Raw genomic sequence first — 27,249 nt, 5'->3', positions numbered from 1 at the left:
TTCCTGTTTGAGGATGCCAAGGAGCAACTAGTGAAATGATCCAAGAATGATGCGTCTTAAAGACGATCTGTACTGTCCGATTTATACAATAAAAAAAACATACCAATCGAGTCACTGATCTCCTGGATCCCTCTTTGCCGTTTCCGCAGCTCCCCGGCGCGATCCTGGCTTTTAGTCGCCAGTTTTAGGCAGTGTTTACAAACAAAAAACATGGCCACTAACCAGGAAGTGATGTATGTGTAAATATATTAGTACATAGCAAGGAAATGAACAGCGCTACTTAAAAACAGGCAAGTGCCTACCTGCAAAAGAGTGCAAGCCCCACTTGTGGGATATAATACACACCGAGCATACACATGACCTGTCTACCACTGGAGGAGGATGTTAGTTTCCTGTAACAGCTTGCATGCAACCTATTAAGTACTCATCCCTCCCAGTTGCGCTGATCCACCTTTTGCGCAATGTGTAAATATATAGCTATACACACACTGTATATATACACACACTATATATATATATATATATATATATATATATATATATATATATATATATATATATATATATATATATATATATATATATATATATATATATATATATATATATATATATAGCTATCTCATGTTACAGTACACTACAAGTTTTTATTACATAGTGAATTATCTGCACTCCACTCTGGGATTCATCACAGTTTCTCGACATGTGACAGGCAGCTCCCTCCCCCCTCAGCCTCACAAACTGCATCACAGACAAGCTGAAACAGAGCAGGGACGCTGTCTGTGAGGAATAAACAAAGCACACAGAGCCTGGAGGGGGCGTGCATAACTTGTCCCTATTACAACAGAGGCAGCCCATTCCTCTCTGGATCCACAAAGCTTGACAAAGAAAAGAAGATTAGATATATTACAGAGACAGTGCAACTAGAAAAGGCTGCAGTAAGCCAGACCACATTAGAAGAGGTATAGGAACGTATAGGATAGAAGAAATAAGGCTAAACATGTTGTCTCTTTAAGTTTCTTGGAAGTTCATCTAAACTATGGTCATTTAATAAAATGTTAAGAAAGACTAATAGGCAGATTCAGAGGGACTAGAATGAACACCTAAAGGGATGCTTCTTACTATTGTAATGCCCTCACTGCACAGAAGTCAGATGTAACAAAAGAGAGACCACTCCGTAGCTGCTGTTCTGTTACGGCACAAGTCTCTGTGAATTGAAGCCTATATCTCTATTTGCAATATTCCAGTTTTACATGAGGTAGCTGAAAATAATAGCCGCAACCCCCCTCTAAGCCGAGGACACTGTTCTCCCACTCCTTAACCACTGAGCCAGCAGTCCTCCCGACAGTGACTAGGGATGGTCAGAGAAAAACCAATGCCGAGTTGATGCAGAATTATACAAATTGTGCATGCAGCTTGAAAATCGGGAGTCTCAAAAGAATATTTTACTTACCGTACCTTGTAAGGTCAGCTATGCATCATTATAAAGAAACCAAGCTGCATATAACAGTACAGAGGAAAGAACGAGATCACATCCAAACAAAATTCAATGTTTTAATCACAATTTGTGACATGAGAACATCATAACACACAGAGGAAAAACACACATGAAAAATAAAACCAGTATCTCAGCTTGGTAGAGAGACAAGTCCTAACACACGGATCAAAGAACGGGATGGATGGAGACTGAGAGGGTGGTATCGCTCTACATTGTACTGGTGGGAGGTTGGAAATAGTGTGGACAGTGCAGTCTGGTAACGGCTCTTACCAAGCAAATAACTGATGTTATACTCCAGAACAGAATATAAATCTGACCAAACATTCAATGCAAGGTTCCACCAGTGTGCCCCAAAAGCAAGCATCATAAGAACAAAGGACAGCAAAGGTGACATATGCTGCATTCCACCAGAAGAATTTAAGTGTCCCATCTGCTCTTTTTCCGCTTAGGAGGTTCTGGAACTGCAAAACTTTCACCTTTCGATTCTTTGCGGCTTTCACCATCTTCTCGCGGTTCCTTGCGACTATCCCCATCACGGGAGCTCTCTCTACGGCTTTCACCATCTTCTCGCGGTTCCTTGCGACTATCCCCATCACGGGAGCTCTCTCTACGGCTTTCACCTTCTTCTCGCGGTTCCTTACGACTATCCCCATCACGGGAGCTCTCTCTACGGCTTTCACCTTCTTCTCGCGGTTCCTTACGACTATCCCCATCACGGGAGCTCTCTCTACGGCTTTCACCTTCTTCTCGCGGTTCCTTACGACTATCCCCATCACGGGAGCTCTCTCTACGGCTTTCATGAGAGCTTTCTTTTCGACTGTCTCCGTAGCTGTCTCTCCGACTCTCGTCCCGATCACGGGAACCCTCACGTCGCCCTTCGACATCTCGTGAGGTCTCCCTTCGACCGTCACCTTCTCTCCTCCCCTCCCCATTTCGACTGTCCCCATGCCGCCCACCACCGGAATGCCGGTGTCCATCTCCATGACGGTGGCTCTCCCTGTCACCATGGCGATGACCATCCCCGTGCTTTCCTCTTCCATCACTGTGCTTGTCTCGCTCTCTGCTTCCACTTCCTTCCCTGTTACTCTCTTTGGCACTGTATTGGCTGGTAGGGGAGAAACTGGGAGAAACAGGTGCCATGGGAGGATACTGAGGAGCAGGGATGCTGCTGAGTGTTCCACTGCTGGTGAAGCCTAGCATGGTTTTAGAAGAGGATAGAGCAGTCTCCTCTGGTTTTGCTACGCTCGGAGCTGGGGTGGTAGGAACGGAGTTTAAGCTGCCAGCACTTGTCCATGCACCAGAGTTGAGATTAGAGGTTGCCGTTTTCTGTGAACTTGAACTGGCAGCTACAAAATGATTTTTGTATTGAGACTGGAAGTAGGATAAAGAGAGAATGAAATTATTGTATGAACTTGTTATCCTTACTGCACACTGAAAAATAAATGTTGTACTGCTCACCTGAAAAGCAGCCTTCATAGCAGACAATCTGTCTCCCATCGCTCCACCAGTGGGTTTGAATGCTTCATAGTTGCTCATCACACCCCCAGCCGCACGCTCCTACAAGAAAGTGAAGTATGATCATCAATGAAAGGGTCAGTAGGAACAAGAGGGCTTAGCCATACCGCTATACACCCAATGTTTGACAGCCCATGGCAGAAGTAGCAATGAGCAGAAGATCTCCTAACACACATTTTCACTGACCAAGGGAGGGGAAAAAAATAAGGGTTGGACAGGATATAGTGCTGACATCTTCTGCAATACTTCCCATAGTGTATATAGTCGTGTCACTAACTGTACCTCAGAGGAGCTCACAATCTTCTCTACCAGAGTCAGTCATTATCATATGTTCCTGTTGTCTAACACCAATATGGAAGAAAAACCAAGAAAACATGGGGAGAACATGCAAACTCCATGCGGATGGTGTATTGGCTTAGATTTGAACCAGGGACCCAGTACTGCAAAGTAAGAGTGCTAAATTTGTGACAGACAGAAAAGGTACGTTTTTAGCCATAACATGATCTGGTTGGGTGGTCTCACAGACTTTCCCAGGTAGTGTATGGTATAAAGACAGTAAATGGAGAAGCCTCTAAAGGTAACCACATACATCTAGAGATGTATGGGCAGATTCGACCAAGAGACAAATCTCTCTCATCGAATCTGATAAGAGAGAGATCTGTCAGTTGCCCATACACCACAGGTCGATTCCCGATAAATGTTATGCTGAATCGATCCAAAATCGGCCTTATGCTCCGCTACGCTGTTCCTTGCCTCCCTAATGTATGTCCCCCCATGCCCTGTGTGTATACATTACCTCTCCACGGCCTCTGCTTGTCCCCTGCTGGCTTCCGGAATTCCATCTCTGCATAGACACGCCCCACGTAGCCTCCTAGTAAGGGCGCGCATATGTGATGTCACACGTACGCGCTTACTAGGAAGCCACGTGGGGCGTGCGTGTATGCAGAAACTGAATCCCAGCAGCCAGCGGGGGACAAGGGGAGGTCGCAGAGAGGTAATGTATACATTTACACTGGGGATCATTCATTACAGGGGACAGCGTCGGGAGTTTCGTCGCGCTCGTCGGGAAATTGCAGGCCTACCGCTGGGCACCAGATCAAGAAACATCTTGCAATTTTCGTTCCAAAATCGGTCTCACTGTCAGTCGGGCATACACTTGGCAGCACCGAATTTTCGTCCAATTAGATTATATCAAATTGGATAGTCGATTGGCTACCAAGTCGCCTGCTGTGTGGCCACTTTAACTCTGCTTGGTAGGTGACAGATTCTGGCAACCCCACTCAGGTATGATCTAGTATACTGTGGCCTGGGTGGTCCACCCAGCAGAGTCATTCTAAATTGCTCTCTCATGACAAATTTACTTTGACAAAATTTGAGCAGATCATTAATATGTTAAATGTCAAGGTATCGCACCACACAGACTGGCTTTACAAACTTGATCACATTTGCCTTAAAGAGAACCAGAGACGAAGCACCCTCATGTATTTTACCATATATATCAATGGAAACATGACAGTAAACACCTACCCTGCTCTGTGTTTCATTCTTCACTGGTTAGTCTGCCTGTTACCAGCTCTGATAACAATCCCCGACTGAGCATTCAGTCTAGCTTTGCCCCGGAATGATTATACCAGAGTCAATCTTCTGTGATGTCTTTTCAAGCCCAAGCCTGCCCCATTGTGGGTCTGCGTTCCTGCTAGGAAGATACATAGCAGGAAAGCAGAGCCACAAGGGGCAGACTTGCCTTGTCTCTGGTTTTCTTAAAATTGCCTATAAAATTAGATTACAAAAAAGATCTGTAGGTGGGTAAAGAAAGCTGTCCATGTCACACTGACCGAGTGGTCTGCTCCAAGTCCCGGACGTTCTCTATAGCCGAGGCCTCCTCCACCAACATTCAGCTTCTTCCCCTTCCCAGACTTAAAGCGAGACTTCCGGAACCAGGCATTCTGGGTAGCAAAGGAAGAACAGTGGCATCACTTACACAGAAGACATTATTAGATCCAGTTCCCCCTGCCTGGAAGTGACACCTACATATCTGCATTTCTGACAGCTCTACAGGGAATTACGGTCAATAGAAAGGTTACTGCTTGAACTGGGACTGAAAGCAAGATGTGAGCTATCTAGATCGAGTTGCCACCTGGGTCTAGTGGGGCAGAGATAGCTGATCTGTCACAGTCCTCTACCACAAACTATAGTGATATAGCCTGACTGTTAAACCCCAACATATATTCAGGTTCATCTGGCAAAATAATACATTTGGGATGGTTTTGGCTGACAGGCAGCACACCCAGCATGTACTGTCCTGGAAAAGGGGTGGGGTGGGAGGAGGGGCATACATAAGTCTGCAGGCCAACTAAAAGTGTATTGTATATCCAGCTAAATTGAGGCATGAAAACTGCATGGAGTGCTAAAATTAATCTGAAATTACAGACATATGAGGTACAACAATCTGAATGTATCCGTAAATGGCAGTAGCACAGGTAAAGTACAACTGAAGTGAGAGGGATATGGGGGCTACTTTAATTATTTAGGGCAGCACGGTGGCGTAGTGGTTAGCTCTCTCGCCTTGCAGCGCTGGGTCCCTGGTTTGAATCCCCTCCGGCGGTTATATCCGCCAAGGAGGTTAAAAGGAAATAAAAATAGCAGCCTCCATATCCCTCTCACTTCAGTTGTCCTTAAAGAGACTCTGAAGTCTCCTAAAAATGAGGTTTTTACTTTAAAAACCTCTTTAACACCATTACCCCTATTAAAACGATGCATCCCAGCAGCGGAATAAGTAATAAATCACCACAAACTCCCCTGGCAAAATCCACAACTTCCTTGGTCGTGGGTTTTGCTGCTGGAGGAGGCAGAGCTTTGAGCTGTAGCTCTGCCTCCATGTGTGTCAATCAGCGCGCATCTCCGCCTCTTCCCCGCCCCTCTCAGTGAAAGAAGACAGAGGGGCGGGGAGAGGCAGCGATCCACGCATGTAGAGGCAGAGCTGCAGCCCAAAGCTCTGCCTCTATGCGGAAGGAACCCTGCGATGTGCCCCAGGGAGTTTGGGGTGATTTATTGTTTTTTCAGCCGCTGAGATACAGCGTTTTAATAGGTGCAATTATGTTACAGAAGTTTTTAAAGTAAAAACCTAATTTTTAGGACACTTCAGACTCTCTTCAAAGGACTAGTCAGCGTTAAAGGAGTTATCAGGGAAACATGGATAAAGTAAGTGCTACTTACCCGGGGCTTCCTCCAGCCCCAAGCTCCCAGCATGTCCCTTGCCGCAGCTCTCCCAGCAGCCGTTCGCCGCAGCTCGCTCCTAGTCCCCGGCGATGACGTCAGGCCAACCTCCAGGTCGCCGCCACGTGGGCTGGAGCAGAACTACTGTGCCTGCGCAGTCCGCTCCGACGCATGTGGCGGTGATTGAAACAGGCCGACCTGGAGGTCGCCCTTACGTCATCGCCGAGGACTGGGACGGAGCTGCGGCGAGGGACATGCTGGGAGCTTGGGGCTGGAGGAAGCTCCGGGTAAGTAGCACTTGTTTTATTCATTTTCCCTGATAACTCCTTTAAGTATTAAAACTGAAAGAAGCGAACTAATGATTCCATATTGGACAAAGCTGGTTGCAAATGATCTGGTTTTAGTCCATGAACGGATCCGGGGATACTAAACTAACGTAAACATTCGATTGATTATGGGAAATTACTCCAGATGAAATTGGCATAGATTACCTGCATGGCCAAGTCCAGAAGATCCTTGGATACAAACTGGTTGGCTCCTTCAAGATTCCTCACCAAGTCCCCAGCAAAATTGCTGTCTTTCGGCGTCAACAGCGTGTAGGCCACACCCTTCTCCCCTGCTCTACCTGTGCGGCCAATACGATGGGTGTGAGTGTCAATGTCTCGTGCCACATCATAGTTTATCACCGTCTTGATGGATGGAATGTCCAGACCTCGAGCTGTGAAAAGATAGATAAGAGTTCATGGAGAAGCACTCAATGAAATGATAGAACCATCTTTCCCCTAAAATAAGACCTATCTTATAGTTTAAGCATGCTTTAAATATGGCATTCCCTGAAAACCTAGCTGCGCTCCCCCATCTGAAAACCATCTCTCCCCCCCTCCCCCCACCGCTGCTGTGGCCGGTTTACCTCTCCTCTGCTCCATAAACATACATTCGGATCCCCCTGTGGGCTGTGGCTAACACTGTGCATAATTCAGATGCATCAGCAGTGAAGGCAGCTAAACGTGACCACTACAGCAACAGAGCCCGTGTACAGGAAGTGATCTGTTTACTTCCTGTAGAGTCAATGAAAACCAGATGTCAGCCGGCCTCAGGTAAATCTTCTTCCCGGGGAGTCCTAGTGAGATGAGGGGTCCATCAAGCCTCTCTCAAAAGTCCAAGCACAGTAGAAATATTCACACCGGACTCAACCCAATCACGGATAAAAAGCACTTGAGAAAGGGCGTTGGGCCCGAAACGTTGTGCTCCTTGTATGCTGGATCTGCACTTATATGCATTAAAGAAGTTGGATTTTTATCCGTGATTGGGTTGAGTCCGGTGTGAATATTTCTACTGTACTTCCTGTAGAGGGCAGCATTGTTACTGTATAACTTTAGCTGCATTCACGCTGATCGGAGCCCAGGCTGAATTATGCACAGCGCTAGCTGCAGCCTGCAGGGGGATCCGAGTTTCTGGAGAGAGCAAGAAGCAGGGGAGGTAATTCGGTTGCAGCAGCGGCTGCGTGGTGAAGGGGGAAGGTTGTCTGCTACCAGTACTACTACCTGGGGGATCGGGCTATATACTTGGGGAGAGGAGGATCAGGCTATATACTGGGGGATCTGGCTACTGTATGTACTGGGGGGGGGGGGGGGGGGATTCTTGCTATATACTGGAGGGATATGGCTACCGTACGTAATGGGGGGGGGGGGGGGATCTTGCTATATACTGGGGGATCTGACTAAAGGGGGATCTGGCTACTCCCACAAATATCCCCGAAAATAAGCCCTAGCATATATTTTTTAATGAAAAATTAAAATAAGACAGTGTCTTTTTGGGGGGAAACACGGTATAAGCCTAAAATTTGGTAGATGGCCAGGTACCCTCTATGTTTAAGGGCCCTTTTCCGCTAGCAATCACAATCGTTAAACGCCAGCAATTGTCTTTTTACATAATCGCGTTTTTTGCATACGCAATGCACTTGCCTTTTTAAACTCGCTTTAAAGCCGCTCCAGAACGCGATCGCGCTTTGGACAAAAATCGAATCACGTTAGTGGAATATATCTACCGCAATTCCAATAAATAACCTAGCGATTTAAAAATTGCTAGCTGTTTTACGATTCAGCAGTGCGGTGGAAAAGGGCTCTGACACCACATTTACCATGAATTTGATGATATAAATAATCACAGTTATAAATTAAATCTTGTAATTTGTATTTAAAGGACACCCGAAGTGACATGTGACATGAGATAGACGTGTATGTACAGTGCCTAGCACACAAATAACTAGGCTTTGTTCCTTTTTTTTTCTTTCTCTGCCTGAAAGAGTTAAATACCAGGTATGTAAGTGGCTGACTCAGTCCTGACTCAGACAGGAAGTGACTACAGTGTGACACTCACTGATAAGAAATTCCAACTATACGTAAAACACTTTCCTAGCAGAAAATGGCTTCTTAGAGCAGGAAAGAGATAAAACGGGTCAATAGTTTATAGATTTTAGACATACTTCAATGAAGGTTTCATTGAGCAAAAACAATAAAACAATTAAAACTTAAAGTAGATTAAAACGTAAAATAAAACTGTTGAGTATCTTAAAAAGTCATGCTAGGAGAAGGAAGATAGATACAATCGTTTATTTCATTAGTTTATTTTCGCTTCGGGTGTCCTTTAATATTCTTGTTCAGTTTTGTTCACAAAATGTTTCCCAGATGTCTGTTAACATTCCCTGTGCCTCTGATCCTATTTCACCACTTAGCAGCACATTAAGTCAGGCTCGGTTACTTCTAGCAGTTTATATTTGGAATAAAGCTATACATATGAGAGCGCTTAACACTGGGTTAAAAATAACAAATTTGGATCCTACCCATTGCTGTCAACCATAAAGGCTATCTGTATGTCTGTAACACATCTAAGATCTGACATGCCTTTGCCGTTCTTGACTTGTTTCTGGCAAGTTATATCAAGGTATTCTAATAATAGCATCAACTAAGGCTATCGTTATAATTAGGTTTATGACTGCAATAACTACCGGTACTTACATGAATACATTTATCTGCCTCCTTGAAAGAAACGCACCAAAAAACTACACTTAAAGGACAACTGTAGCAAAAGGAATATGCAGGCTGCCATATTTATTTCCTTTTAAGCAATACCAGTTGCCTGGCTACCCTGCCATAGCCCCTGAACAAGCATGCAGCAGATCAGGTGTTTTTGACATTATTGTCAGATCTGACAAAATTAGCTGCGTGCTTGTTTCTGGTGTTAATCAGACACTACTGCAGCCAAATTGATCAGCAGGGCTGCCAGGGAACTGGTATTGTTTAAAAGGAAATAAATATGGCAGCCTCCGTATACCTCTTACTTCAGTTGTCCTTTAACCATGACTAAATGTAGCCATATGCCACCTAATGTGGAAAATGGGTCAATCCATCTCTGATCTGTATCTGATCAGAGAGGGAACAAATCCATCCATACACCGCACATGGATCTTCAATAGATTCCCCCATTAAAGGTATTTTTACTCTATGTTGCACTGCACATTTATTACACAACCACCAAATATATACAAATAAATACTCTGAAGGTACATACACACGTCTGATTTTTCCAAAGGACCGGTCGTCGGACATCAAATCAGGCGTGTAAAAACGGTCGTTTGGCTGATAAGGCTCAAAACCAGCCTTAGCAGCCGAACGACTGTTTGTACACGCCCGATCTGACGTCGAAACGACTGGTCCGAACAATGGCAGTGAACCTGTAGGTCAACAGGGCATTCCACAAATCTCTATATGTCATTTTGGTCCCTTACCAGCTACATCTGTGGCCACCATAACGGGGATGGCTTTCTTCTTGAAGTCTGTGATGACTTTGTTTCGTTCACTCTGGTCCATATCTCCATGAAGAAGTCCCACAGGATGATCCTCTACACGAAGGTTGTTGGCCAGCTCTTCTGCGTTGGCCTTCTTGGTAACAAAAACAAGGACACTGCCTGCTGAGGTGAACTCTACCAGCCTACGGGTCACCCAAGCCCACTTTTCTGGGCCAGATGGGAAAATGTCAACAACTTGTGTGATGTCCTCATTAGCCTGAAGTGTAAAAAGGGGAAAAAAAAGTCATATTGGACCTAAATCAAAGTAGACATGACAAGATGCAGAACATTTACATTGGGATGTGAAAGTTTGGGCAACGTTGTTAATCGTCATGATTTTCCTTTGTAAATCGTTGGTTGTTATGATAAAAAATGTCAGTTAATTCCAGTTAAAGTACGGATGCAGCAATCCGCTCCATAAGTCCCCTACTTTAACTTAAACTACCTTATATCCCTTTCTCTCCCTTTGACCCGTTGTAATAAATGTCATCTCCTAGGTTTAGATTGGAAAACTATGCAATAAATGACACGGCCGACCTCACTGGAGCTTTGGTCACATTTGCAATTGTCAGAAGGTTCGATAAGAGTGGTCTCCATCCAACCATAATTGGTGTAATGAAAGGATGGAGGACTTTCTCTACAGAGTTATGTTAATGTGGATTTCTCCTCTCTCTCCCCCCCCCCCCCCCCCATCTTTCAACTATATCCTTGTATATTATCTAGTTGGTTTGTCATGTTAACAGGTAGTAAACATCGACCTCTTCTGTTATATTTATGAATCATATGCTTACATGTTCTCTGTTGATTGCAAACAACATGTACTTTATTGTCAATCTTATAGGTGAAGTTTGATGCTTAATCTTGTCGCTGTACCTGTACTTTTATATGATGTTTATTCTGATATAAGCTGTTCATTTCTTTTTTGAAAAATTCAATAAAAACAATTGAAAATAAAAAATGTCAGTTAAATATATCATATAGGAGACACACACAGTGATATTTGAGGAGTGAAATGAAGTTTATTGGACTTACATATAGTGTGCAAGAACGGTTTCAATTTGCTCTCAAGAGTAGCAACATGGGGGTCTCAATACAAATCTCAAATGACCTGAAGATAAAGATTGTTCACTATCATGATTTATGGGAAGGATACAGAAAGCTGTCTCAGAGATTTCAGCTGTCTGTTTCCACAGTTAGGAACATATTGAGGAAATGGAAGACCACAGGCTCAGTTCAAGTTAAGGCTCGAAGTGGCAGAGCAAGAACAATCTCAGATAAACAGAAGAGACAAATGGTGAGAACAGTCAGAGTCAGCCCACAGACCAGCACCAAAGACCTACAACATCATCTTGCTGCAGGTGGAGTCACTGTGAATCGTTCAACCTTTTGATGCACCTTACACAAGGAGATGCTGTATGCAGAGGAAGCCTTTTCTCCACCCACAGCACAAACAGAGTTATGCTAAAGCACATTTAGACAAGCCAGCTTCATTTAGGAGTAAGGTGCTGTGGACTACTGAAACTAAAATTGAGTTATTTGGGCATAACAAGGGGCTTTATGTATGGAGGAAAAACAACACAGCATTTCAAGAAAAACACCTGCTACCTACAGTAAAATATGGTGGTGGTACCATCATGCTGTGGGGCTGTGTGGCCAGTGCAGGGACTGGGAATCTTGTCAAAGTTGAGAGATGCATGGATTCCACTCAGTAGCAGCAGATTCTGGAGAACAATGTCCAGGAATGAGTGACAAAGCTAAAGCTGTGCCGGGGCTGCATCTTTCAACAAGACAACGACCCTAAATACTGCTCAAAATCCACTAAGGCATTCACACAGAGGAACAAGTACAACGTTCTGGAATGGCCATCTCAGTCCCCAGACCTCAATACAAATGAAAATCTATGGTGTGAGTTAAAGAGAGCTGTCCATGCTCAGAAACCATCAAACCTGAATGAACTAGAGATGTGTTGTAAAGATGAATGGTCCAAAATACCTTCAACCAGAATCCAGACTCTCATTGAAACCTACAGGAAGCGTTTAGAGGCTGTAATTTCTGTAAAAGGAGGATCTACTAAATATTGATTTCATTTCATTTTTGTGATGCCCAAATTTATGCACCTGCCTAATTTTGTTTCAACAATTATTGCGCAATTTCTGTAAATCTAATAAACTTAATTTCACTTCTCAAATATCACTGTGTGTGTCTCCTATATGATATATTTAACTGACATTTTTTATCATAACGATTTATACAGGAAAATCATGCCGATTAACAATGTTGCCCAAACTTTCGCATCCTACTGTATATCACGCTTTTCTCCTGGCTGACTCAAAGCGCCAGAGCTGCAGACACTAGGGGGCGCTCTATAGGCAGTAGCAGTATTAGGCCGGAGCTGCAGCCACTAGGACGCGCTCTATAGGCAGTAGCAGTGTTAGGCCAGAGCTGCAGCCACTAGGACGCGCTCTGTAGGTAGTAGCAGTGTTAGGCCAGAGCTGCAGCCACTAGGGCAGTAGCAGTGTTAGGCCAGAGCTGCAGCCACTAGGACGCGCTCTATAGGGAGTAGCAGTGTTAGGCCAGAGCTGCAGACACTAGGACGCGCTCTATAGGCAGTAGCAGTGTTAGGGAGTCTTGCCCAAGGTCTCAAGGCTGCTAAACACAAAACTGTTTAGAAAAACATATCTGCCTAGCTGCCATTCTAGTATTCTGGACTGCTAGTCTAGAAAAAAAAAAAAAAGACTATTGTGTCCAGTTTTACAGTTGCAGTTTTTCCTTATAAGGAGCACAGACAAAGGACTCACCTCCCCAATATCTCCCTGCACAATTCGGATGGGGTCAATGAGAATATCTCTGGCCAGTCTCTCAATCTTCTTCCGGAAAGTAGCGCTGAACAGCAGAGCTGTGGAGAGGAAACAGTTCTGAGATCTTTCATATTTATATCACATAACAGGACCGTATCAGCCACTGCATGACCGAGGACTCTCTGCTCTGTGACAGGAGAAATGGCGGTCAAAGCTTCCCCAGGCCTCATCATTTAGGGAACATTTTTTATCGATGTAGAAACATTTTTCTGTTTCTCTATAGAAACATGCAAGCAGGCAGATTAGGAGCAAATAAAGCTTTGCTCTCTAATCAGTATTCTTTTGACGGTGATCAGTGGCTGATAATAATCACAGTACAATGAAGAAAAGAAATCTCTGTAGGGTTTTATAGGTCATTGATCACAATAATATATAAAATATAACACTGCTAAAAAAAAATCAGGTACATAAACAATAAAATATGGATTCCATAATCATGCGAGTACACTTTATACAATGTGCAGCCTAACGCACGTTTCATGGCTATTCTGCTACTTCTTCAGAGGCATAGAATTGTGAGTAGATATCCATGGAGAAAAAAAAAAAGTAATTGTAAGATCTCGTCGCCTATGGCGGCAGAACGCCAATATCCAGGCTGAAGTGCAAGCCTCCAGATCTTGGCAAGGCTCTGATGTCAGTGGAGCGCAGAGCGCTCAACTCCCATTGGCTAGACCGTGGATGCATCCTCAGTACGTGCTCCGCCGCTGTAAACAGTGACAGCGTGGGTGCATGCCGTGTCAACTAACCTGCTGACACGCCGCTTAACTATTGGTTACTTTGGATTCCCTTTATGTTGATTGGTTAGTCCTGGTATAAAAGTAAGGTGAGCGCCCTCAGTCATCGTCCGTGATAGTCTATGCTGAGACTGCGCTCACACCAAGTTGCCTGTCTTGCTGCCGACTTGTGTCTGTCTCTTGACTAGCTTCTTTCAGATTGCCTCATCTTTGCCGACCTCTGCCAGTCTCTGACCACGCTTCTCTATTGTATTATCCATTGCCGACTAAGCTAGCACCTGGATTTCCCCGATTGCCGCCTGGATCGACCTCTGCTTGTTAAAGGATTTGCATGAACTCTGCCTGGACTGACTCTGGCCTGTTATCAACTACGCATCTGTTTAGTGATTGAATACCACAGCCTGCTATCTTTTCCATCATCTGGACTGCCTCAGCCTATAGGCCTAAGGTGACTATCAAGTATACTGTGTTTGCATTGCTCATTGCTGTGTTTGCTGATTGCTGTCTGTCAGATTGTATGCTACATCTGCCTGCAGGGTTTTGTAGTTTATATTAGGCAGGAGTCTTCGCAGGTGTTAGGGCTGGGTTATAGGTCAGTCATATGGGCATACAGCCCTACTCACAGCAGGTGACCAGACAAGCGTGACAGTAATCATAGAAACATTGTTCCAAGGTATTCTCCCTGATGCTCAAAGTATCCACCTAGGGTAGGGCAGAAAACATCTGTGTCAGTCAGCAGCAACTGCTAGTAAATGTGGCAAACTTGTTGATGTCCTAGAGATGGTAGTTGTCCATGTGTACTGGAATGGCGTGCAGTATGGTCTGCATTCATACTGCACACCGTCCTAGTACACATGGACAACTAGAGTTCACTACATTTACTAGCAGTTGCTGCTGACTGTCTCAGACGGAGACGTTTTCTGCCCTACCCTACGTGGATACTTTGAGTACCAGGGAGAATATCTTGGAGCAATGTTTCAATGTTTTTTTTCCTCCATGGATATCTACCCGCAATTCTTTGCCTCTGAAGAAGTAGCAGAATAGCTACGAAACGTGCGTTAGGCTGCACATTGTATACAGTGTACTTGCAGGATTATGGAATCCATATTGTATTGTTGTTTAGGCACCAGATTTGTTAACGGTGTTAAATAAAAGTTATATTTTATACATTATTGTGATCTCTGACCTATAAAATCCTAGAGATTTATTTTTCTTTATTGTACTAGTTGCATATTTCAGGGGAGGCCCATCTCTTGGAGACTCTGAACTTGTCATATATGATCATCGCAGTTACCATAATCTCCAGCTTCTTCTAGACATCATCTAATGCTAGTTACACATAATGCAATTTCCTGCCAGATCCACGGGTTGATCATTTCCGACATCTCCGCTCTACCTACGATTGGTAACGGTATCGTTTTTGTCAGGGCTGTGGAGTCGGTCCAAAAATCCACCGACTCCGACTCCTCAGTTTAGGATTCCACCGACTCAGACTCCTCGACTCCTCTAATTTGCATATTACAATTTTGTTGATTAAAAGTATGTAACATGAAGTTCGTCTCTTAACTGCCAACGCTTAGGAATTTTACAAGACAACTGAAGTGAGAAGGATATGTAGACTACTATATTTATTCCCTTTAGACTAAAACTAGTCCTTGGTAAGAGTACTTGTAAAAGGTACAAACCGGAACAAAGAACATCTATCAGGCCCTAGGCAATGTAAGTGTGGGTACATGTAAGAATGATGTGCAGGTACTCTGCAGGGGAATGAGGAGATTGTAAACAGACAACACCTCTGTGTTCAATGTGCACAGCATTCTCAGTGGATTCCCTGCAGCTCTGTGGAGAGTGCATATGTAGAGTATAGTACTACTGTGTAACAAAGTAAACCTGAGACAGATGAAATTAAAGTTTTATACATACCTGAGGCTTCCTCCAGCCGCCTTCAGGATAATCAGTCCCTCGTTGTCCTCCTCCACCATCTGGATCTTCTGCTATGAGTCCAGGTACTTGAGCCAGTCGGGCGTAGTACGCATGCACACACTCCGCCGCCAGGAGCGTACTACACCTGTGCAGCATTATTGCGCAGATGCAGAATGTTCCTGGCTGTGGGAGCGGCATGCGGCCGGACAGCGCTGACTGGCTGAATTACCAGGACTCATAGCAGAAGATCCGGGTGGTGGAGGACAGCGAGGGACTGATTAGCCTGAAGGGGGCTGGAATAAGCCCCAGGTATGTATAAAACTTTACTTTTCATCCGGCTCAGTTACCCTTTAATTTGTAGTCACCAAACCAAATTTTAACAACATATCAAATTATTTGATTTCATCAGCAAAGGGAGTGCATACATTTGCATAAATCAGCATCAGTGCAGAATTATTTCCATCTCATTGACCATCTCTATTAGTGACACAGCTACACATCAGGCTTTATTCTTACAGCATAGATGTTATTTAGTATATATAAGAGATTCCTGTGTACACATCATATATACAGTCACAATCAGATATGTATATCTGACCTTAAAAATACGGGGACTGCTTTATTGAAGCAGCACAAGTAACTAATTTTGATTGGTTTATTTCATTTTTGTGGACTAAGCACAGCTATTACTGTATATATACTGTATATATATACATTATTTTTAAAAACTATTATCTGAGAAATAGAACATTTTATCATATTTTCTATTTTAATTACAGTTACAAATTCATTAGGAGTCGGAGTCGGTGCATTTTTTCCCGACTCCGACTCCAGGCACCCAAAATTGCCCGACTCCACGACTCCGACTCCACAGCCCGGGTTTTTGTACAGTACTGATCTGTAAATCGATCCCATTATTGAATGGTTGGAGATCGGGCATGTCTGAAATAATCAAAATCGACCCATCGATCTGTCGGAAAATGACATTGTGTGTACCTAGCATAAGGCTTTATTATTAGAATTACTTATATGTGCAGTGACCATTTTAATGCCTGGTACACACCATGCAATTTTCTGTCAGATGGGTCGAATGGATCATTATCTGATTTACGCTCGTTTTTCTTAACGATTTTGCATAGAAACGATTGGAAAACCCATCAGAAAAACAATAGGAAATCAAATCGGACTTGTTAGAAACAATCAATTTGACTCATCTGATGGAAATTGTGCGGCGTGTACCAGGCATAACTGCTAGTGACTTCCTAAATACCATAGGACTCTGTCTCTGATATCCACTGATATAGCACAGCAAACAGTACAAATAAACTCAACAAGCTGCAACAACAATATTTGTATGCTAGCCCGTGTGGTCACATTACACAAGAGTGACAGCTGTTACTGCCTGATCAGTTCTTTCCCACTATGTCACTCAGCTGGAGATCTGCAATGACTGAGGCGCCAGGTGTTACCCGGACCTAATGCTGTTGTGTACTCCAATTAACTAGTGCCTGATGAAGCGAGTTTAAGCCTGCGAAACGCGTTGCGAACCCCCTGGAGTGTACCAATAAATGTATCTTATCTTGAACACACAGTTTGTGTCTGCTTACAGGAGGCAAGTCCACCACTGCCTCCAAAGCACTTTTAATATTTGTTTTTACTCTTTTGGCGCCTCTGGTCCTTATAAAGTTCTATAAATAACCACCCCTGGTGGAGGGGATTACCCCTTTTTCTTCCTGTCTACAGAGAGCGACTTCTTAATCCTGAGTGAGGACAGGACAATCTCCTCACCTGTCCATATAGTGATTGCCTGGAGGTAACCCTGGTTTGTGAGTATAAAATTTGTACTCTTTTCATATATCCATTACCAATACGTACTACACTATATTGGGCTCTCGGGTCCTCTCTTTTCTTATATACCAATCTCCTTCTGGCAGTAATACTTCCAGGCCTACTATCAGTGTCCTTGCTCTGGCTCAGTCAGAGCTGGGGGACCCTCTAGCCACCAATCCTTCCATCTTTAAGAGACAAAACAGCCTCATCTTTTATATTGAGTAAAATGACCTGGTGCTCTTGCATAATAAGCTCAACCTTCTTATAAAAAGGTACCCTTGTGAAAAAAAGCAAGAAGTTTTGAACCAAGAAGGCACTATTTATACTGGCCAACTTAAAAGAATAAAAGTAAGCTTTCGGCTGTGCAACCTTCGTCGGGCTTCAAACCTGTTTGACAAAGACGAAGTCTGACAAAGGTTGCACAGCCGAAAGGTTGCTTACTCTCATTCTTTTAGGCTGCTTTCACAGTGGGACGTTACAGGCGCACGTTGTAGCAGCCTGTAACACATCCCAACTCACAGTAATGAAAAACCAATGGTCTGTTCACAGTGCCCACGTTGCGTTACATAGTAACGCTACACCTTGAATGAAAGTGCAGCATGTTGTGCGTTATAGCGGTTTTAGCCGTGTTAGACTGTTTGCACATGCTCAGTAATGTGGTTTTTTTTTTATTTACTCGTGCAGGAGAGGAGGAGGGGCGAGTCCGCTATTGTGGCCAGCCACATGGCTAATTAATATGCAGTGTAGTGATGGGAAGTTCGGCTCTTTTCAATGAATCGATTCATTGAAAAGAGCCGCACTTCCCATCACTACTGCAGTGTTTACTTCCTGGAGCGGCCGCTTATTGGCTGGCGGGACCACGTGATGCGGAGTGTTCCGATCACGTGGTCTCCACAGTCATTTTAACGGTGCACCGAGAGCGGCATAACGCGGCTTTATATAGTGTCCACCTTTGCCACCAGCAAGCGTTGCGTTAGGGGACGTTATGCGACCTTAACGTCTAAGTTTGAAAGAGCCCTTAAAGAGAGACTGAAGCAACATAAAATGCTTGCTTTTACCTTTTATTTATATTAAGCACTATGGCTAGTGCTAAAACGCTGCATCCCCGCGGCAGAACAAGGTGTTTATAGCCCCCAAATCCCCTGTGCTAATTGCGGGGAGCGCTTACTCAGAGGCAGAGCTTTGGGATGTAGCTCTGCCTCTACGTGCGTCGATCGCCACCTCTCCACGCCCCCCAATCTTCCTTCACTGAGAGGGGCGGGGAGAGGTGGAGATCCGCGGTGGATTGACGCGAATGGAGGCAGAGCTACAGCTCAAAGTTCTGCCTACCTGAGCAGCAACATCCACGATCAAGATAGTTGTGGGTTTTGCACTGTGATTTGGGGGGTATAAACCCCTCGTTTTGCCGCGGGGATGCAGCATTTTAGCACTAGCCATAGTGCTTAACATAAATAAAAGGTAAAAGCGAGGATTTTATCTCGCTTCAGTGTCTCTAAGTTAGCCATTTAATGGTATCACCATGATTCAAAACTTCTTGCTTTTACTGATGGCTAACACGGTACAACACTTGTTGGAAAAAAACAAAAAAAACAAAAACACTGCAAAATAGTTTTGCTTTCTTAGTCGCAATGACTCACCACTAATTATAATGTCAGATGTATCATTTATATCAGTTGTCTACTTATTATTTGTATCATCCAGAACCCGAAGTTGCCCACTTCAGGATCTAGCTGGCCAATACCTGAACTGGCCAACTGACGCGGCCAGTATGCAAAAAAAAAGAAAAAAGCCCTTTATTGCTGACTTTAACTGGCCAGAACGCGATCTAACCAAAGCAAGCCGGCCAGGTCATGAATATCAGTGCAGCGGCAGCTGCGGTGGTGTCTGACATCCCCAGGCTCCTCTGTCCTCCCCATACTGTGTCTCAACTTCCGCTTGCCGTGTTCTCTCTCAGTGACAGCAAAAGAGATGGGGCAGCCCCTCCTAGCAGCAGGCGTGCGTGTGTGTGTGGCCTCTTATTGCAGCCACTTGCTTTGCCGGCATTAGTTGTCCAATTTCTACTTCACAGGGATACACACACACAGCTGAGAGGTGCTGACCCTCTAAAGGCGCATACACACGCCATACTTTAGCAAGAGACAGGTCCGTCAGACGCTCCCGCTGGTCGGCCGTTCTGCCGACAGTAGCACGTGTGTACGTGCTGCCGGCAGACTGATAAGACTGATAAGACTGTTTCAGAACTGTCACAAACAGTCTTACCAGTCTGCCGACAGACTGTAAACACGTCCTACTGTTGGCAAACCGTCCGCCCAGCGGGACGGTCTGACGGACTTATCTCTTGCTAAAGTATGGCGTGTGTATGCGATTTATGTCACAGACACTGTGAAGTGACACAGCGAGTGGAAGTTGGCACTCAGCGTGGAGAGGTTAGAGGAGTCTTGGGAAGTCAGACATCCACATTGCAGCTGCTGCACTTTACTGATTTTTCAGGACTTGGCTGGCCAGCTCTGTCAGGACACATTCTGGCAGGCCAAAGTCCGATTATGCACAGCTATTTGAAAACATTTCCTGTATTAGCCACAGTAGCTGGCTACTTCTAACATTGGCCGGCCAGTTCCCTAAGTGGCCAGACTTCTGGTTTCGGCCACAACATGTAAACTCTGTACATAATAATGATAATACATGCTTTCTGAAATATGTAGACTGAATTCATTGTCTTATTTTTATAGAGGAATATAATAATGAAATGAGTGGCTATTGATGAGACATCACGGTTCCCACAAAAGGTTTAAACGCCCCCAAGGTGAGTTAGATTTTCACTAACAGGTAGATTCACTAATGTGGAAATTGACAATAGCATCTAGTTGCCTATGCGGCATTGTCCTTATAGTGGAAGTCAACTGCAGATAGTCCATGTGCCCAAAAGGCAAGCCCACTTCTTAATGCCAGATGCCCATCCTGATCCCCAGCCTATTTATTTTACAGGTCATATAATCCAACCTGCAGACAGCTGTAGCAAAACTAAAGAGAAGGTTGTCCAAACCCCAGAAAGTGGAAGATAATCCTTCAATGCAAGTTCAATGCTTACTGGTAACTTGAAACTTACTCTGTCGGTCTGGTCTCACATGGTTGGCGATGGATCTCACTTGGTATTCTGTAAAAAAAATCAAAACAGTTTTTTACAACAGTAGAATAAAATGTATCATTCATGCTTTATGACCCGGGATTCCTGTACCTTTCTGACCAAACTGATGACCGTTGCACACATTCTTACAGTTATTTGATTTCCCCTCATAATATGTCAAAAACTTAAAACTGAACTTCTTATCTAGGATGCCTGGATGCAACACCAATAACATCCAACATTTGTGGAGTGCTTTTCTCCCGTAGGACTCAAAGTGCATAAGCATGGCTCAGACCAGTAATTGGTTGACTGGTAAATTGTGGAACAGCAGAAGAATTACCGTATTTGCCGCTGTATAAGACTCACCTAGGTTTAGAGGGTAAAAATCAGGGGGGAAAAAAAAGAAAGGATATACTAAACCTGGTGTGCCCATATTCCAAGAGCGTCTTATAATGTTCTCCCCCAACTGGTGTCCTCTTCTGTCCTCTCATCTGTCTCTTGCGTGTCCCCAGATGTCTCCTCCTGTCCCCTGTTTATCACCAGGTGTCTTCTGTTGCCAAGTGTCCCTGTTCTGTCCTCTGTGTGGCCGCTCTGCCCAGACCCTTGCCTCCTTGTGTCTCCTTTCCCTGTGTATTAGGTGTGTGTCCCCTTCTAACCCGTGTGGCTGCGCTGTCCAGCCCCCTACGTCCAGCTTGACATCACACAAGCGCGGGTCACTAGAGGGGGAAATCAGGACATCGGCGATCCCAGGCGGCATGGATTCGGTACGCGCTGTCTGACACTTCATTTAACATTCAGGGGAACGGAGACACGGACCAGCGGGCGGGACCGAGCGGCCAGCTACACAAGCACGGGTCGCTAGAGAGGGATGCCAGGACATCGGCGATCCCAGGCGGCATGGATTCGGTACGCGCTGGCTGACACTTCATTTAACATTCAGGGGAACTGAGACACGGACCAGCGGGCGGGACCGAGCGGCCAGCTACACAAGCGTGGGTCGCTACAGGGGGATGCCAGGACATCGGCGATCCCAGGCGGCATGGATTTAGTAAGACGCTGGCTGCCACAACATTCACGGGAGCGGAGACACAGAACAGCAGGTGGGACAAAGCAGACACTCAGTGGTCAGAAGGAGGGGGACACATCGCAGTAGAGCAGAGACACTGACAAGGGGGATGGACAGAGCAGAGACACAGACACACGCGGCAGGGAATCCCCAATGTTGCGGCGGGTCGGCGGTTTGCATCAGCGTGCGATCATCAGTTTGGGATTCCCTGCCTTTGCCGTATAAGACGCAGGGACTTTTTCTCCCCATTTTTTGGGGAGAAAAAGTGCGTCTTATACGGCAAAAAATACGGTATACAAGTCTGCGAATGCCAGGCTTTACGGGTGGCTGGATTTGAATAGCTCCAGGGATGGGGCGGTCTGTAGGGAGTTCCAAAGAGTAGGGGCAGCATGACAGAAATCTCCTAGCTCCAAATGGTTTGAGGTGCACTCTGGGAGAGAACAAGTTTATGGAACCTGCTGATCTGAGGTTGTGAGAGGTGTAGTGCAGCTTCAGCAAGTCCTTCATGTATCCAGGGCCCAGATTGTGCAGGGATTTGAATGTCAGCAGTCCAATGTTGAAGAGTATTCTTCATTCTACTGGTAGCCAGTGCAGTGAGCGAAGGATCGGTGTAATGCGACAGTGGCAAGGTTGGTTTGTGAATTCTGCACTAATTGCAGGTGGTACAGGTCCTTGTTTGGAGCATTGTCTCAATGCTATTCGGGGGCCAGGGATGAATGGTGATTATTTTTAATTGAATAGTTCATGCAGAATGGATTTGAAACAATAAAGGCCAACTCCACCCACACATTTTAGTTCTAGGAATGGTTGAAAAGGATTACTATATATTTTAAATGTATTAATCCTGCGGCCTGCTAGATAATTTGTTTTCCCTTCCTGTACAGGGATGGATTCTTTTCACCATAGACAGAGACAACAAGTTAGCTCCCAGCACAGACTGGTCACCTTACCAAAGCCCATGTCAAACATCCGGTCCGCCTCATCAAACACGAGGTAGGTGACACGCTGCAGGTTGGTGGCCTTCTTCTTCACATGATCAATCAGACGCCCCTAAGGAGAAAATACATTTCTAGTCTGGAATGCAGAGAAACTAGCATCAATTGCTCTAAACTAGAACAGCTGTTAAATATTTATTAACAGAAAGTTTCTGATCAGCTGATATTTGCCTGTAGCTCCCATTCTAGTACATAAGGCTCCAATATTATAGCACCGCCAGCCACGACAGTATTGCCAATGGCTAGGCCTTCTGGCAATATAATTCCCGTTTTGTAGTCCCGCAGTTGGCTGCTTGCTTATACTCACCGGAGTGCAGACTACAATCTCCGCTCCTTCCTGCAGAGCCTTGGCCTGTTCCCACATGCTGCCTCCTCCATACACAGCCACAGAGCGCAGATTATATGCCTTGCCAAACCGCTTACATTCACTGTGAATCTGAAACATACAACATGCACCGTAGTTACCATACTGTTGTTTTCATATACCAAGATATCACCAGTGCTTTACAGACTATACCAGAATCATTTATTTCGCCAAGTACAGTGCAGGTTGTACCCGGAATTATTTTTGGCACATAGAGGGTCGGTGATGGTACAGTAGCAGCAATATAGTAAAAGTATACAAGGTAGTCACAGCAATAGCAGAGATATACAAAGAGGTTGTCATATACCTTGCACATTCCGAATTACATATTATATTAGTACAGTGGAGGAGGACCAGCGGGTCCATCTGAGTGCTATGTCGAGCGGAGCTGCCACACTATTCACAGCTTAATATCTGTAACACAATCTTCACCCTCCTGGCGGTCTATTAAAAACCGCCAGTGGGCAGCGCAGCAGGTTTTTTTTTTAAAATCATGTAGCGAGCCTAGGGCTCGCTACATGACAGCAGCTGTGCAGCGGCAACTCCCCCACCCTCTTCGATCGTCCCCGGCGATCAAGCCCGTTCAGAAATCCCGTTCTGAACGGGATTTCCATTAGGGCTTCCCCCGTCGCCATGACGTCAAAGGGAGTCCTGAACCACCCCGCAGTGCTGCTTTGCACTGATTGGCCAGGCAGCACATGGGGTCTGGGGAGGGGGGAGGGCGGCGCGGCGGGTAGTGGTGAATCGGCACCGATCGGTGTGCACGCGCAGCTAGCAAAGTGCTAGCTGCGTGTAGCAAAAAAAAAAAAATTATGCAAATCGGCCCGGCAGGGCCTGAGAAATCTACGTGCGGCGTTACCGCCAGGAGGGTTAATGATCTGTTGACACCTTACTCAGTCACAAATTAACCTGGCAATGTATAATAAAAAAACAGTTGTAATGGAAGGAATTTACTCTATCATTGCCAATTGCGATCAGAGTAGAGACCAGGCCTAACACATTTTCCTGTGTCCAAAGCCTGGCTCCATGGTAAATACTTTTTTTATTTTTAATATTCATCCTGGGTCAGCTCAGTATCCATCTTGAGCTTACTTCTGCATGAAAAACACAATTGTTTCAAGATCACTCTAAAATCTGTCCAAAAACTGCAATCACTCCAAAACCGCTTATGGAATGACTGTAGGTTCAAACAGGTGCATGCTCCTAAGGCCACATACACACATCAGACCATAGTCTTTTGAAAATGAAAGATCACAGACCAATCTTACCACCCTTCATGTAGTATGAGAGCCATACCTACACAGTCTATTCTATGGAGCTGAACTCCCCATCAGACAGAAATCTTTGCAAGATGCTGCACACACAGATGCTGTACAGACACAAAAGATCAGTATCTGCAAAAGATCTGTTCCTGCCAAAGATCCGTTCCTGCAAATTGCATTCATAGTCGGTGAGATCTGCAGATCATCATACACACCTTGTTTAACTGACATTCATCTGCAGATCAGACATTCATCTGCAGATCTGAAAATCCATCCTGGTGGATCTGATCTGCAGATGAATGTCTGTTAAACAAGGTGTGTATGATGATCTGCAGATATCATAGACTATGAATGCATTTTGCAGGAACGGATCTTTGGCAGGAACAGATCTTTTGCAGATACTGATCTTTTGAATGTGTGCAGCATCTTGCAAAGATTTCTGTCTGATGGGGAGTTCAGCTCAATAGAATAGACTGTGCAGGTATGGCTCTCATACTACATGGAAGGGGGTAAAATTGGTCTGTGATCTTTCATTTTCCAAAGACTATGGTCTGATGTGTGTATGAATTTTAAAGAGACTCTGAAGCGAGAATAAATCTCGCTTCAGAGCTCATGGTTATAGCTATAGCGCCGCTAAACGGGGGTCCCTTCACCCCCAAACCCCCCACTGCGACACTTGGTCGCAGACTTGGTCGTTCCTGGAGGCAGGGCTAACGGCTGCAGCCCTGCCTCCAGTCGCGTCTGTCAGCGGCGCATCGCCGCCTCTCCCCCGCCCCTCTCAGTGAAGGAAGACTGAGAGGGGCGGGGGAGAGGCGGAGATACGCGCTGACAGACACGCGTGGGGCAGGGCTGCGGCGGTTAGCCCTGACCCAACCAGGAAGCGCTCCCCCGCATTACGGAGGGGATTTGGAGGATCAGGGACCCCCGTTAAGCCGCGGGATAGCGGCGGTTTAGCAGGGGCACACGTACCCCTGCTATTTATGAGGTCTGAAGCGAGATTTATTCTCGCTTCAGACTCTCTTTAAGTGTGGTCAATAAGACTGAAATTCTGACTTGCTGCATAATTATGCAAATTCTGTATGCAAACATATGTGCCTTGAAAATGGACCAATCAAATTAAACCTTGGTGGGACCTGATTGGTCCATTTGCAAGCTGCATCATTTTGCATTCAAAATATGCATAATCCTGCAACAATTTGGAATTATTTGCATCTCATTGATCATCCCTACTCCTGACTGCTAATTATTTAGGGGGTGGGGCTGGGGCAATGATTTATATACACTTACACGAATGCTGAATTTATGACACACTTAAAGTAGCCTGAAATTCCGACATAACATTCAATAAAAATGTGTTTTCCTGCTTTTTATTACTCATACAGTTATCATATTTGCTTTTGTGCACACGTAATATTGTCTGTCTACAAATTACAAGTTTCCAAAGTGTAGTTCATCATACACTGAAAGCTGGCATTGCATTTTATTCAAACTGCTTTTTATTATATATTAACATCTTCTAATAAGCTTTTCTGAACTGTGTGTGTGTCTGAAGCACAGAGAACTCCTTTTCACTTGTTAGACTGTGTTTACACACATTGTAACAACATTGGAATGTAAACAAAGATACTGTTATCTACAGTTTGGATGCAGAATTGAAGCTGAATAGCAGGACAAAGTGCTTTTGTTTAACCATTTCAGTGATGTTCTGCTTAAAATTTTTTGGGGGGGATAGTAGCTTTCAAGCTGCGAGGAATCTTTTAGAGCCAAGTAGAAATGCTGGCTTTCAGGCCACTTTAATCCATGGCAACGTGTTGATCTAGTGCGGAACTAACAATATGCAATCTCTGAAAAACACTGGAAGAGAATCCATATATGGTTATCCCCCCCGTCAATTCCTAGATCAGTGATGTGCAGCCCGTGTGTCATAGTAACACAGGTAATGTGCCCCATATTATTTTATCAGGAATGTATTCAGTTAGGATACAGATCTCTCATAAGATAGTAGCTAGTCCAAGGATCACAGATACAGCCATTTACATACATTATTATTTAGTATTTATATAGACAAACACAGAACATTTATATCACGCTTTTCTCCTGGCGGACTCAAAGCGCCAGAGCTGCAGCCACTAGGACGTGCTCTATAGGCAGTAGCAGTGTTAGGGAGACTTGCCCAATGTCTCCTACTGAATAGGTGCTGGCTTACTGAACAGGCAGAGCTGAGATATAGCGCCGACATATTCCGCAGCGCTGTACAGAGTATATTGTCTTGTCACTTAACTGTCACCCAGATGGGCTCACAATCTAATCCCTACCATAGTCCTATGTCTATGTATGTATCATGTAGTGTATGTATCAGAGTCTAGGGCCAATTTAGGGGGAAGCCAATTAACTTATCTGTATGTTTTTGGGATGTGGGATGAAACCGGAGAGCCCGGAGGAAACCCACACAGACACAGGGAGAACAAACTCCTTGCAGATGTTGACCTAGCTGGGATTCAAACCGGGGACCCAGCGTTGCAAGGCGAGAGCGCTAACCACTACGCCACCATGAAGAAGACCTATCATGCTCCTTCATGCAAAATCGACCAGAAACTCAACCTGTCCATGTCAGAGGCCAGCAGAGTTCCTGATGATATCAAACTGCTTTGTTCCTAAACTCATAACTGTAATATGAATTTTTGGTGATTTGACAACTGGTAGATAAAAAAAAAAAAAACACCTCAAGAGATATCAAATTCCCTGAATAAGAATCCTGCTTCATTAGTAGTACCTGCTGGCACAGCTCACGTGTAGGACACACAATGACTGCAATGGGCCCATCACCCGGCTGTAGCTCCTTCTGGTCCATAATATGCACCAGTATTGGCCAGATAAATGCAGCAGTTTTACCACTTCCAGTTTTGGCAATGCCAATGAGGTCACGACCACTTAGCGCCACCGGGATGCCCTAGAAACAAAAGGGGAAAAAATAGAAAATATATTAAGTAAATAATGACCTGTTAGTTATGAAAGAC

At 44.8% G+C, this 27,249-nt stretch overlaps 1 protein-coding gene across 2 annotated transcripts in view; it reads right to left on the bottom strand.

The window, feature by feature from the left end:
- Nucleotides 1-1,540: 1,540 nt before the first annotated feature.
- Nucleotides 1,541-27,249, bottom strand: part of DDX42 (DEAD-box helicase 42) — a 54,934-nt gene continuing 29,225 nt past the window's right edge. For both annotated transcript variants that reach the window (XM_068263694.1, XM_068263693.1), the window contains exons 9-18: nucleotides 27,006-27,182; nucleotides 22,914-23,042; nucleotides 22,562-22,661; nucleotides 20,528-20,575; nucleotides 12,875-12,972; nucleotides 10,017-10,293; nucleotides 6,721-6,947; nucleotides 4,849-4,959; nucleotides 2,957-3,055; nucleotides 1,541-2,869 (exon numbers count right to left, since the gene is read on the bottom strand). In XM_068263694.1, the coding sequence (XP_068119795.1) occupies nucleotides 1,916-2,869; nucleotides 2,957-3,055; nucleotides 4,849-4,959; nucleotides 6,721-6,947; nucleotides 10,017-10,293; nucleotides 12,875-12,972; nucleotides 20,528-20,575; nucleotides 22,562-22,661; nucleotides 22,914-23,042; nucleotides 27,006-27,182 (2,220 nt within the window). In that variant the 3' untranslated portion in view covers nucleotides 1,541-1,915. The remainder of the gene's footprint in view (nucleotides 2,870-2,956; nucleotides 3,056-4,848; nucleotides 4,960-6,720; nucleotides 6,948-10,016; nucleotides 10,294-12,874; nucleotides 12,973-20,527; nucleotides 20,576-22,561; nucleotides 22,662-22,913; nucleotides 23,043-27,005; nucleotides 27,183-27,249) is intronic.

The sequence above is a fragment of the Hyperolius riggenbachi genome, chromosome 12, assembly GCF_040937935.1.
Source record: "Hyperolius riggenbachi isolate aHypRig1 chromosome 12, aHypRig1.pri, whole genome shotgun sequence".
In the NCBI taxonomy this organism is placed as follows: domain Eukaryota; kingdom Metazoa; phylum Chordata; class Amphibia; order Anura; family Hyperoliidae; genus Hyperolius; species Hyperolius riggenbachi.
This window is presented reverse-complemented; position numbering and strand designations above follow the sequence as displayed.